Source organism: Phodopus roborovskii, unplaced genomic scaffold (genome assembly GCF_943737965.1).
Source record: "Phodopus roborovskii unplaced genomic scaffold, PHOROB, whole genome shotgun sequence".
Taxonomy (NCBI): domain Eukaryota; kingdom Metazoa; phylum Chordata; class Mammalia; order Rodentia; family Cricetidae; genus Phodopus; species Phodopus roborovskii.
The window spans coordinates 7,919,393-7,932,700 of record NW_026126603.1 but is presented as its reverse complement, the minus strand read 5'-3'; the positions used below and the strand labels follow the sequence as shown (position 1 = coordinate 7,932,700).

Genomic DNA, 13,308 nt, shown 5'->3' with positions numbered 1-13,308 from the left:
AACAGGAAGGGAAGCAGGAATCCTGGAACCCACAGCTGTCCATAGGCTTTGTTCTTGCACTGCAACCATGCCCCACAACAGAACTAGTACCAAAGCTGAACCACCAATACATTTGTGGATTTTCTCTTAAACCACTTTGGGGTAGAGATATAGGCAATTGTCCAAAGACAGACAGTAGGAAAGAACTGAGAGGTGCAGCCTGCAGAACCAACTTTCTCAGTAGCTTTCCTGCCTAACAAAGCAATAGCTCGATATACAGAGGCAGTCTCTCCTCAGACAACACATAATACATTGCCAATGATGTCTTGTCTTCATGGATTCTTTGAAGATTCGTCCTTTTAAAACAGCCCTTTCTGCTTACATTTTGCAGTTCTCAATGACAACCTTTCCTCCAGTTCCTGTGACTCGTACAAGACTTGCGGTCTTAGCCAGGGAGAAACTGCCATGCTCTCCAGGAACAGTTCCAAGGTATGTGTCCCTGCTTCTGCTTTCTCATCCTACAGAGCACACTTCCTGCAGTCCTGGATGTCAGTAACACATCTCAAAAATTTCAATTGTGTAAGGAAAAGAGATACTACATTGTTACAGTCAAGTGTTCAAATTCACTGTTTTGAAAGGCTAATGAACCTCACTTCAGTACAACCAGTATTTACCAAGCTAGGGGTCATTTAATCATTTTATTTCCTGTGAGATTATTTTATATTTTCTACAGAGTTTTGAGATGTTTTCTTTTTAAAACACGCACAGAGAGAATAAAGAGAAGCTTTAAGATGGAAACACGACTTTTAGCTCACAATGTCCTAATAGGATGCATGCTTCCTAGTAGAGTAGATTGGCAGACAAGATTGAGCTCATGAAATGACAATGAAATCTGAAAATGCATCCCCATACTGCTGCTGCTGGGAATGGCTACCAAGTTCTTGGAGTTGTCACAAAATGCAGAAGAAGAAAATGATACATTTATCATTTTTATGAATATTAACATTACTGAGATACATTGAAGTTGCCATTTGTCAGTGTATTGATTTTTAGAAAATACACATATTACTTACAACTGGAAATACTTTGCATATGTACCTTTGGCTATTTTCTTTTTGTGCATTCTGCATTGTGCTTCAATTCCTGAAAAGTATAACAATTAAATTTTTAAAAGATTTCTTTCTTTTCATATCTCATTTTCAGTATTTCTTAGAAAGACCAATGCCCCTGGACCAAAACAAATTCATAACCAAACCAACATAAACATAACAAACCAAACAACATAAAATTGCAAATCAAATGGGTTTTAGGAAGCTAAGAAATCTTTCAATAGAGCATGCACAAATGTATGTGTGTGTTCTTTAATTTTTGAAATATTTACCAAATCAAAAAGCTTGTCTGGCTTTTTTCAGTAATTAAGATTACATTTATTTTCAAAGTGAGCAGTAAACACAACTGATTGTCACCTAAAATCAGATGGATTCTTTTTAAAAAGAATCCTACTAAAGAAAAAAGTTTTATTATTACTACTTAGGGAAAAGTTTTTTCAAACATTCTTTAATAAGAATTCTGTAAGTAAAACATGACTATGTGGGAATATTTAATACCATACACACACAAGGTTCTGTGAACTTAACGTGTAGTTGTTTTTACAATGTAGAGTGTGTTAATGAACACATTTGATAATAAAGTCTCTTAAATATTTTTCATCTTGAATCTAAATAATTTGAGGTTTGTGTGTGATATAAGAAAAGCAAGCAAACAAACAAACAAAACAAGCAAGTTCTTAAGCACGATGGCACACGTTTGCAATTGCTCAGTGCTGGTGTGGAGGCTGCCGGTTGCCACGGACTGGGTGCCGAGTTAGAGTTGTCTGAAAAACAAAAACAAACCAAAAAGAACAAGTGGAACAAACAGACCTTTAAAACAGCATTCCAGGGGAAACTTAGCTAATGTCTGGAACACACATTTGTATCAAACAGTAGTTCTTGACTCCAGGTCCTAATCCAAAGAAAATAGCGAGAGAGTTGTGCTGCAAAACCCACGAGTGCAAGCTTTGAGAGAAACTGCCCCTACTCGGGCGTGTGACCTGTGGCACTACATTGACATGTCTTCTTTTATCCACTAGATCTGCTCTTCCCTATCTTTTCCCTTTCAAGTTTTTGGAAATGAACCAAACAATACAAAGTTGCAGCTATGGCGGGACATTAACCACTGACACCCATGTCCACCAAACGCAACTTCTCTCCTGGTAGCGTTTTGTGTGTTTGGGAGCTTTTCGTTTTGGTCAGGCGGCACTTCATTATTTTTTTCCCATTTCATTTAGGGCCCAGTTGATCAAAGAGAAAGATGACATAGACCATTACCTGGAGAAGAACTTCAAAGGACTGTCGAAGGAGGAGGTTGCTGCGTAAGTTTGGCCTCTTAACGGCGCTTTAATACGAAGTTTGTTTCTTTTGTCTGGATTCTTTCTTGGAATTTCAATTTTCCTGTGCAGTAAACTTTTTTCCACTGGAACATGGCATTTAAAAATTAAAACTGATATTAAATAGTGATAAGTCACGTCTATTGATCTTACACACATCAAAGTCTTTAAATTTTTGGCTCTCCAAATTCTTATATTTAGCAAGATATTATACTAGCACATTTGCAATATTGAGTTAAGTCTGAGCCATTAATTGCTTATTAATCTCCATTTTAGGGTATGTTGCCTCTGTAGGGAAGAAAAGTGTTTTCAAAGAAAGATGCATACTTTTTATTGGTGATTTAAAAAATGAAAAATGACTCTTAGTGGTATACATTGCTCCCTTTGTCCAAGAACCCTCAAAAGTGTCAATAAATAACAGTTTATTGTTAAATGTAAAATCATTTCCAAGTTGTCTGGATTTCTTTTAATGAACAGTATAAACACTGCTATTTTATCACTAACCATAATCTATTCTATTGGATGAATAGCAGTATGAAAAAAAAGTTCATGTATGTCAGAGGGACAGATGGAGAGACCTTAAAGGACAGGTGGGACACCTTATAGTTGCTCACATCCAGCTTTAGTCTTTAGGCACAAGTACTGAATATTGGCATAACTGAAGGGTTGCATGCATCACACTGGATTCACCAGGTTTCTGCTGGGATGGTTAATGCAAATGTATTTGAAAGGTTCTGCCAGCATATTGCTTAATGCTAATTCAATCAAGAAATATTCCCATTAATATTTTATCATAGATTGCATATAGTGTAAATTTTTATCTCTATTATTATGTTTGATTTATCTCTGTCAATGTGAGTTTTGCATAGACAAACAGAATAGCTCATCTTGTCAATAGTTCCAGCATAGGATGATAAAATATTATAACAACCAGACCGGAGGAATGGCCCAGTTGACAGACTGCTTGCCAAGCATGCATGCACAAAGCTCTGGGTTTGATCCCCAGCCAACATAATCCAGACATGATGGGAGGCCAAGGCAGGAGGATCAGGAGTTCAAGTTCATTCTTTATCACATAGAGAATTGGAAGATTACCTGGGCCTCTTTGAGACTCTGTCTAAAAATAACCTTTAAATTATAGAATTAATATTACTTATTTCCACAAAGCTGTGGGATTTTTGATTAAATGTTATTTGGATTGAAAACTCATTAGCTTGCCATGGTAGCCTGTTGAATAAAAATAAAGATCATTATTGTATGGTAGTGTGATTACTAACTATAAGAAATATATATATATATATATATATATGTATGTATATGTATATACATATACATATGCATGCATTTATGTATGTATGTATATACATATATATACATGCATATATATATATAGTACTTGCAAGCTGACTTAAATATAACTGTCCAAATAGCTTAGTTGTGCTTAAGTGTTAAGAATTAAGATTAAATATATGCTTTGTAAAAGTCATCAAACTAGAAATATGCACAAAAGCACTAAGTACAGACTATTTAATCCAGAGAGTACAAAATAGATTATTTATGACTCCTCTAATTATAGTAACAATATCATTTGTTCACTAAGTACATCACCAAATTGATTTCAAATTCATCACTAGGTTACAGAAAACAGTAGCCCTGAGTAATACCACGTTTTTCATATTGCATTCTCCTAACAGCAGACTGTGAATGTGACTCAAGACTCTAATCATGACTGCACAGGAGCCATTTCTGGGAGACACTGAATGCAGGCCACTAGTATGGAGAGAGCTTGCACACAACTTACTATTATGCTCTTGATTGATACTCAGTCTAGATTGCACCCTAGACAAACTAATTGAATAACACATAAAGGAGAAAATTGATGAATGGCTTCAACATCTCCCAGAAATGCCCAGCAGGTGCCAAGAAGAATTGTGCATATTCTATTAGCTGAGGAATTGCTGCATAAAACGTTTTATTAGACATTCAACTCTAAAAAAGATAAATTGGTCAACAAGCAGGTACTAACTACTTACCTCATATCTAATATGAGATTTTTTTACATTGGGAGAGACAGTGATATTTTACTATGAGATGGTTGACCCTACCCAAAAGTCTTAGCATGTATTTGATAAATATTAAGACCTATGTATAACATAGAGATAAGGGATGGATGAGTGCTAACACTATGAATTGCAGCCTGGAGACCAAGGGTAAAGCAGAAAAGACAGAGATGACTGGATGAAACTTGTCAGGGAATATACATAATGGCTTAGCACAGGAGAGTGATGGACCAATACATCACCAATAACCAGTATGCAGGGTTTAATGTACAGTGATGCAAAAATCTGTTTTCAAGAAGGTAGAGCACCATGTAAGATTTACCTCAAATCCTCCCCTCCACTGCCTTATTCTTCATCGGGATGCTAAAATATCTGTACGCGCCCACTAAGACACTTGATGCACACTAGCTTTAGCATCTCCTAATACACTATGGTTTTGTTTTGTCTCCAAATAACCTCTTATCACATGCTTCCAAATATAGCAGCCTACATGCATCTAAGTGCATACACTGTGGCTCTCTTGGTTGTAGTGGGTGGGGAGGTCCCACTCGTGTTCTAAGTACTTCTTGATCCTTCCATTTCGCTCCCTCCCACCTCCCTCTTTCAATATACACCAGCAAGTTCTCCCTTTGCATTGAATCATAAGCACAAGTGTTCCAACCTCCATTAGTATTTCTGGTCTTCATATCCCTGCAAGTGTTTTCTCACAACCCCGCCCTGCCTTTTGCAGCAAGCAAAAGCATCATGTTAATATTTTCTAATGCATGTGCAGAGGCTATGCTTGTCAGCGTCTCTCCTTCTCCGTTAGCATGCTTCTCTGCCATATCTGACAGTTTTCCTTCCATCCTCATCTTGAGAGCCACCTTCCCTGCATTCAACAGAGTGTACCACTCTTGTTTAGCTATTGTGGTTTCTGGCAAGTCTTGCTGGATGATTTTTCTCCAACTACATCACCTGAGCCTCCTCTAATGGCTGCATCTCTGTTTTCAAATTCTCAGTGGAAAGAAAGCTTTCTTTCCCACATTCCACTCCAGGTCTCCCTATTGTCATTTCCAAAGGCAGCCTTTACCTTTACTATGCTCCATGTTCTCCATTAATATGCCCTCATCAGATGCAAGATAGAAATATATTCTGGGCTCCAGTACTTCTCCACATTGCTTCAATACCCCTGTCTTGCCAAGGTCTCCAACACAATCTTCTAGTTGCTCTTCCTACTCTGGAATATTCTTGGATATTCTGTCTCTATCAGTTCTGTGAAACTTAAAGAAAACATTGATCAAGGCACTCCTTCCTCTAGAACATTCTAAACAGCATCCCATTGCTCCTGAGTGGGATTTAAATTCAGCAGGCCTGAAGCTGTGTGTGACTGTGACTCTGCTGGCCTCTCTGACCATCAGGCCCTGCTTTGGCCCCATCTGTTCTTCCAGTGTGCCACAACTGCTGACACTCCTTCTCCTCCTGTGGTATGTCACTTTGAATGTGCCCTTAGGAGCTCTTTCCCATTTCCTCATACAGTTTAAATGAGTACTTGAGCAAAACTTGGAAAAGTCATTACTAGAGAAACCCAATAGTGGGTCAAATGCCACTTGTTTTGCTTTGGAATGGGTAGAATTGTTCAAAAGCAGGAGTTCAGGCTTTATCCAATCTATATGTACAGAAGGAATTTCAGCATGCCTGTTTTACCTTTATTATATTTATTCTTTGATAATACCATACATGTATAATGTGCATTATTATAGCCCCTCTCTATTCTCCAGCCACCATTTTTACCCCCCTCCCTCCTTCCTAAAAGTCCCCTTGTTATTCTCATGACTTTTTTGTTGCTGTTGGTGGTGGTGGGTTTTTTGTTTTGTTTTGGTTTAGTTTTTTTTGTTTGTTTGTTTTTGTCTTTGTTTTTTTGTTTTTTTTTTGTTTGTTTGTTTTTTGGAGTTACTGAGTTTACTTAAGACAGTGTGTGAACGTGACTCTGGAAGTATAGCTGGAGCATGGATGTTTCTCAGTGGGCACATAATGATGCCCCTTCCCCAAGAATTCACAATGACCAGTTCAAGGGGAAAGGATAGAGTCCTTTAAACTCTTCCATGAGTGACTATTGAGGGCTCAGTATTGTGTTGGCCCATTGCAAGTAACCATAGTTGCTATGAGGTCTTGACTTCATTGACTAACTTTGCTATGCCCAGAAGACAAAATGTCATGGCCCCTCTTATGTTCTGGTTCTTATATTCATTCTGCCATGTCATGTTCCCTAAGCCTCGATGGAGTATAAGTGTCTTCTTTAGTGTTCATAATTCAACTATTACTTATCCACAGCAACTTGAGCAGCCATGTACCTCTGCATTCACCATTGTTCATTGCAAAGAAGCTTTTTCTGGTTGAAGTAGCATTTGTCTATGAGGATAAATGTAATTTTTTAGAAGGTAATTTGGGATCATGACAATCTGGATAATCAACAGTATTAAACTTATCCTGAGGGCCTAAGGCATTCTCAGCCCATGGGTTTTTAATTAGGTTTGCAGTACCAGGAGTAAATTCCCTCTTGTGGAGCACACCCCACCACACTCATTTTCCTTGATGGATTGATGTTGTAAATGACAGCATTCCCAGCTGGTAAAGAGCATTGATGGCCCTCTTCCCCAGAAGCCTGTGCAGCACGTTCCAGCGTTATAACGGTAGGGAGGAAGCTTCCAGATGAGTTCCTGCTGGGTTTCTTTACCCCTTGCATGCAAGGTATGTGGTATCTTCAGTGTCAGGGTCCTAGTTCTTAAGACAGAGCCTTTCACAGTCCTGCTGTCCTGGAGCTCACTCTGGCCTTGAGCTCTTGACTGGTATGTCTCTTTATTCAAGGTATACACCACCTTTACCAGCTTTATTTTTTTAGTAATATGTGTGTATGTGTGTGTGAGTATACAGATGAGCATGTGTTTGCAGATACCTGTAGAGACCAAAAGAGGGCACTGTGGCTTTGGAGCTATTGAAGTTGGAGTTGCAGGTGGTTATGAACCACCACCCATCATGGGTGCTGAGAGCCAAACCTGTATTATCTGCAAGCTATTGCCCCAATCTCTACTTAATGAATTGTTAAGTGTGCCTTTCTTGCTATATATTACATATTACATTGTTCATTATAATGTGCTCTATCTATATTTACACTTGACAGTGACTCAACTTTATTACATAGGTCTACGTGATAGTCTGACTGATGTTATTTTTATTACATAGGTCTACATAATGGGTTTACTGATTTTTTTTATTATATAGGTCTACATAATAGGTTGACTGATGTTGTTTTAACTGATCTTTAACTTCTAAAAATTGGTGAATCAGAACCCTTGGTGCACTTTGGATTTTAATTATGTATATTATCAGAATGCATTATTGTTTTTCTAAAAGCACTTAAAATATCACTCATTATCATATCTTAATTGCTCCAAGAAGCTAAATAATAAAATTGTCTTTTATAGATTCAAATAAAAATTTCTGGGGCAGTTTTTGTAACATTGTATGTGGAAATACAAATGAGCAGAATCATTTGGAGACAGACAATGTTAATCTGCTCCATGCTATTTTTTGTTTCAAATCCCAAGCCCCAACCTGTAAACAAGACCTGTGTGCTTCTCCAAGATGCTGCTTTCTTTGGGGGTGCCTGACTCTGAGCCTCATTAGCAAGGCATTTGTGAGTCTGATGGTGGTGAAGGCCCACCAAGTTTGGGCTGTCACAGAACTGAAAACCAGAGCTGTGGTGACAGCTCAGTTGGTGAGGTGCATGAGGACCTCAGTTCAAAACCCCAGCGCCCACATAAAGTCAGATATGGCTCTGAGCATCTACAATCCCAGTGTGGGAGATCCCTGGAGCTCCCTGACCAGGCAGTCTGGATAAACTGGGTCAATGAGGAACACTGCAAACATTATCTTAAAGTCCTTTCTTCTTCATTCGGAGTTGATAGATTCCTGTTGGTTCAAAATAAATTAACATTTCACTGAGTAGACTTTCATGTGGACTCTCAGAACCTTGTAAGATGGGCTTTTCTGATTTGCAGCTTACCAGTCCATGAGGCCCTTGGTCTGCACAGTAGCAAGGTGCTCTAGACATGGGGAGAACTGCAATGTTCAGTTCACATCTAACAGTCCACAGCATGCTATGAGAACTTTAAACGCCTCCAGGTGCTCGTTCTCTGCCCTGTTCATTGTTGTCTGCTTTTATGAAATAACTCTGTTTTCCTTTAAAACACTGTGCTCTGCTGTGAAATAACAGAATCTCTAAGGGAGTTGGCAAATTAAAACTTCTAAGGTAGTCAGTTGCAGAGTAAATGGTTTTATGATGGTGTTAAGTAAGGTTTGTCTTTGATATTGTATTCTGTCAGTATTAAAACAGAGAAGACTCAAAACCTTTTAGATTTCCGTTATGGTTGGAAAACAATCCCTAAAATATTGATATTGTAGCAGTTATAAAAATATCTTTCTCCTGGCCCACACATTCACCCTGCTGCTGTTATGCTGGAAAGTGGGGTGTTGTTATAATAACTTTGGAACTTCTCAGTGCTAAAAGCAGCCCAGACCACAGCTTCACAAGGTGTTTCTGCAGGCTCAGTCTCCACAGAAATGGCTAGGTCAAGGTCTTTCCTAATCGATGCAATTGAGTGTCTGTCTGTCTGTCTGTCTGAATTACATTATTCTTTTGAGGGGGAAAGTTCCATATCTAACTATGAGAAATGATAAAAAGAAAAAAATGAAGGCAATATTTTTTCTTTGGGTTTTAATTAGATCATTTAGAAATGTCCAACTTCCCCCCATCTGGAAGATAATTATCAAGATACACACATGTGTGTATTACATATTTGTGTGTATGCTGGTCTCTACATAAGTATGTATCCTCAGACTGTGCCTTAGCTGATAATTTCGTTTTTCTGCATATCACACAAAAATCATGCAACACATTTTGACCATTTTCTTCAGGTTAACAAGTATCTTAAACAAAATTAAACACGCCCAGAAAACCCAGAAATAGAGAACAGGTCTTTTTCTTCGTCATAATCCATACACCCAGGCAAAACTCAGCAATTCTAATGAAGTTGTCAGGGATACCCCACTAATTCAGGTGTGAGAGTTAGGCTAACCAGCACCCTTTAAACATCTAGAAATGACTTGTGTATGTTACTATCAGGAAGAATGAAAATCCATCCCTGGGACATGGCAGTCAACTATGAAATTAGAGTGGTTTTAATTGAATAAACTTGATTATGTTGTTTTCCATAGAAACCTGTGTTTTTCCTATTTAAATGATCAAAGCCAATGAGAAAGAAGCTAAATGATGAAATACCAATTCACAGAGGCTGCCCAAGGGATTAGCCGCCCCTGCAAGGTTAAGGTGTCTGGGAATAAACTGGCAGGGCAAGGAATGATGGTTTTCAGTGTGCTCAAATCATGTGGCCTTGAAGTAAAGAGTAACAGAATGTTGCATTGTTCACCTTCCCTGGTCCCCAAGACAGGAAAGGGGTAACACATTTTGGGAAAATTGCAATAATGCTTTCATTAATTAGTATTTGTCCTACTTTAGTTTTTGTTATGTGAGACTTTTAATGTTTGGAAATTAGCCAATGATGATCTTCAGCCCTTAAATTAATTAAATCTAATAAAATGTCCTTGAATTAATCAAAAATAATGAACTATATATGTATTTAGTCATTTATTAATTGACTAATTTATCACTATCATATCTTCCAAAATTCTTAGGTGATCAATGAGAAAGAATTTTTCCAAATTTCTTTTGTGTAGATAATTTTTCTCATTCCATTCAGACTGTTTTTGAGGAATTAGATGTTACTTGGTCAGCATAATTTCTGAGGAGACTAACTTTTATCCTAAATATACTGGGGAATTTTTGCTATATTTTCTACAAGGAAGTAATGCAAGATGGCTTCATTTCAATGTGAGCTGTGCAAGAGCTGAAAGCAGCTTGACCAGGTTGGGTATAAAGAGTGGTCTGGTTGCCCCCTGCATATGGCTGTGAGTTGGTCTGTTTGTGGGGCCCCTAGCGTGGGACCAGGATCTGTCTCAGGTGCATGAATTGGCTTTTTGGAACCTATTCCCTTTGGTGGATGCCTCACTCGGCCTTGATGCAGTGGGAAGTAGCTTGGCCCTGCCTCAACTTGATGTGCCATGCTTTGTTGACTGCCATGGAAGGCCTTACCCTGTTTGAGGAGTGATGGGGGTTAGAAAGGAGGTGGGAGGAACAGGAGGAGAGGAGGGAGAGGAACTGTATGCAAATCAAGGTATATAAAATAAATAAAACATTTAGCAAAAAAAGAAAAAGAAAGTGGTCTGATTTAGAATATGATAGAATGGATGCAGGAATGAATAGAGGAAGAAATAGATGATGACTCTTCTGAGTCGACCTGAACAGCTGGGGCAATGTCTTATTCCCAGCTAAGTCCCCAGTTCTTCCAATGATATGCAACACACACACGTTAGCACTCAATAGATAGATACCCTTTTAAGTCAGGCTGCTCTTACCTAAGCATACACCTGCCCCTTCCAGTTAAATCCTTTTCATTCCCACTTGGACCACTTAGTGACCACTTAAAATGTTTCAGGTACTGTTTCTTATATATCTTCTGTATTAATTCTTTTAATCCTAGAAAGAAAATCTCTGTATGCCCCATTTATAACCAAGAATAAAAGCACAGGGTATTAAGTGACTTGACCAAGGTAAGCAGGACTAGAGCTGAACTTGGATCCTGATGTTTGAGCTCTGTGAGCCACCTTTGTTCCCAGATTCCACCCTGGCTCTGGGGCTACCCATTTCACTAAGTGATCATCTTTCTCATCTCCCATCCTAAGGGCACTGCCATTCCTGCCCCCTTCTGTGTAGTTAAGGGCTCAGTTCTATCAGGTAGGTAATCTTGCAGCTCTTCTGTACCCTTCCTCCCATTGTAGCGCTTACAAAGCACTGTCACTGTCCTTGTGTGTCCTGCACCGTGCTCTGACAGCATGGAGTGGGTGCTTTGTTTATTTGTGTATCTGTGGTATTGATGAGGACCACAGCTCACAGGTGGTGGTGAACCAGTGAGTGAGTGCCCACAGACTTCATAGCCTGGTACCTGTGCTGTGGCTGGACCGCCTTCCATCCCTCTCATCCACTTGCTAAGCTTTTCCTCTTCCAGCCTTGGTCTACTGGTTTCTCAATGTGTGAGGCCTCCCTTGCCCCACTCTCACCCACACAGTAGAATTCCAAGCTCTTGTTGCTGCTCTCTGAATAGCTGTGGACCATCAGAAACATGAACGTTATTTCCCTGAGTATTAATATTTAATAAACTATAAATTGTGACTCACTCGGGAGTAGTAGTTGTGACCCATTAGTTTGGGGATCAGTTAGCATTTTAAAGATAAAAAGAGTATTGTAAAATAGAATGGAAAAGAGTGCCTTATATTCAGTAAGACTCAATAGTGGGAGGTTTACTTGAGTAGAGCATACATTTTAACACAGATTGAGTACTTAGTTTCCAGCTTCATGCTCACAAAGAACTGGTTGGCTCTGGATAACTAACTTAACGCCCTCTAACTCAGCCTCTTCATCTGGGAAAAATGCATAAAGGGTCTCATAGAATGGTAACAAGGATTGTGTATATGCACTGTGATTACATGTACAGGCAGACACTGTATGTGCACATACAGGAACACATTTGGCAATGAGTATGGATCAAAAAGGCAAGGGGGGTAAGCCAGAGAGAAAATGGATGGCATGAATTAGAAGCCGGATTCTACACTCCTCCAGAATTCCCAGAATGGCACTAGACCCTGCACCCACCTACCTCCATCCCTCCCTACTTCATTCCCTTTCCCTCCACCACCCCTCCCCTCCACCCTTCCCTCTCTCCCCTTCCCTTTATGTATTATACTTTTTATACATGAGCATTACAGTGCCATGGATTTCCCTTTAGGTGCCACCTCAGCTATATCATGTTCATCTTGAAATGCCTGGGTTTTCCTGTTCTATTGTTTGCTGCAAGTGTGTTATGGTTGGCTTTGTCATTTTGTCTTCTACAGTCAAAACTCTGAACTTCCTTTTTATAAAAATAAAAAAGATTCAAAGTTAACACAGAGAAAGAAATATTAAAATAAGAGCAGAAAATAAATGGAATTTATTGCTGGCTTTTTGTAAAGATGAAGAGAACTGATCAACCTTTAACCAGACTATGAAGGAAACAAGAATACAGGGTGCCAGCTTTCAAGCCTTGTTTGTTTGGGCTTAGACTTGAGAATGTGGACATATATTTAAACTGAAACATAATATCAAAGTAACAAGAAAGAAAAGGAAAATGTGTAAAAAAAAAAAAAAAAACCCAAACACTTAAATATGTGCTCATGAAACTGTAGAACATTGTATATGCAAAGAGGAGAAGCTTTCCCAGCAGGGAAAGACACTAGCACCAAGATCAGACTCCCACCTTCTTCTGCAACAGCACCTGAGTCACAAACAAGAAAGGATCTTCCCAATCTGCAGGGTGCTACAGGCAGGGAAACATCAAAACCTTTCCTTTCAGGTGATACAAAAGCTGACAGCCCCCCCCCGCCACACACACACACACACATGCATGCACGCACAGAGAGAGAGAGAGATACACACGCACAGACATACACACACACACAGATACAAACACACAGACACAAAGAGAGACACACATATGCACACACATACAGACACAGACAGACAGACAGAGAGGCACACATACATACACATGCATGCACACAGACCGACACACACACAGACACACATACATACAGACAGACAGACACAGAGAGCGGCACATACACAGACACATACATAGAAAGAAACACACACAGCCT

General features: G+C 39.1%; 1 protein-coding gene across 1 annotated transcript in view; it reads left to right on the top strand.

Annotated features, from left to right (window-relative positions):
* Positions 1-369: 369 nt before the first annotated feature.
* Ttc29 (tetratricopeptide repeat domain 29) overlaps positions 370-13,308 on the top strand; it is a 187,262-nt gene continuing 174,323 nt past the window's right edge. Inside the window, exons 1-2 of the mRNA XM_051205881.1 lie at positions 370-468; positions 2,306-2,389. Of these exons, the coding sequence (XP_051061838.1) occupies positions 377-468; positions 2,306-2,389 (176 nt within the window). The 5' untranslated portion in view covers positions 370-376. The remainder of the gene's footprint in view (positions 469-2,305; positions 2,390-13,308) is intronic.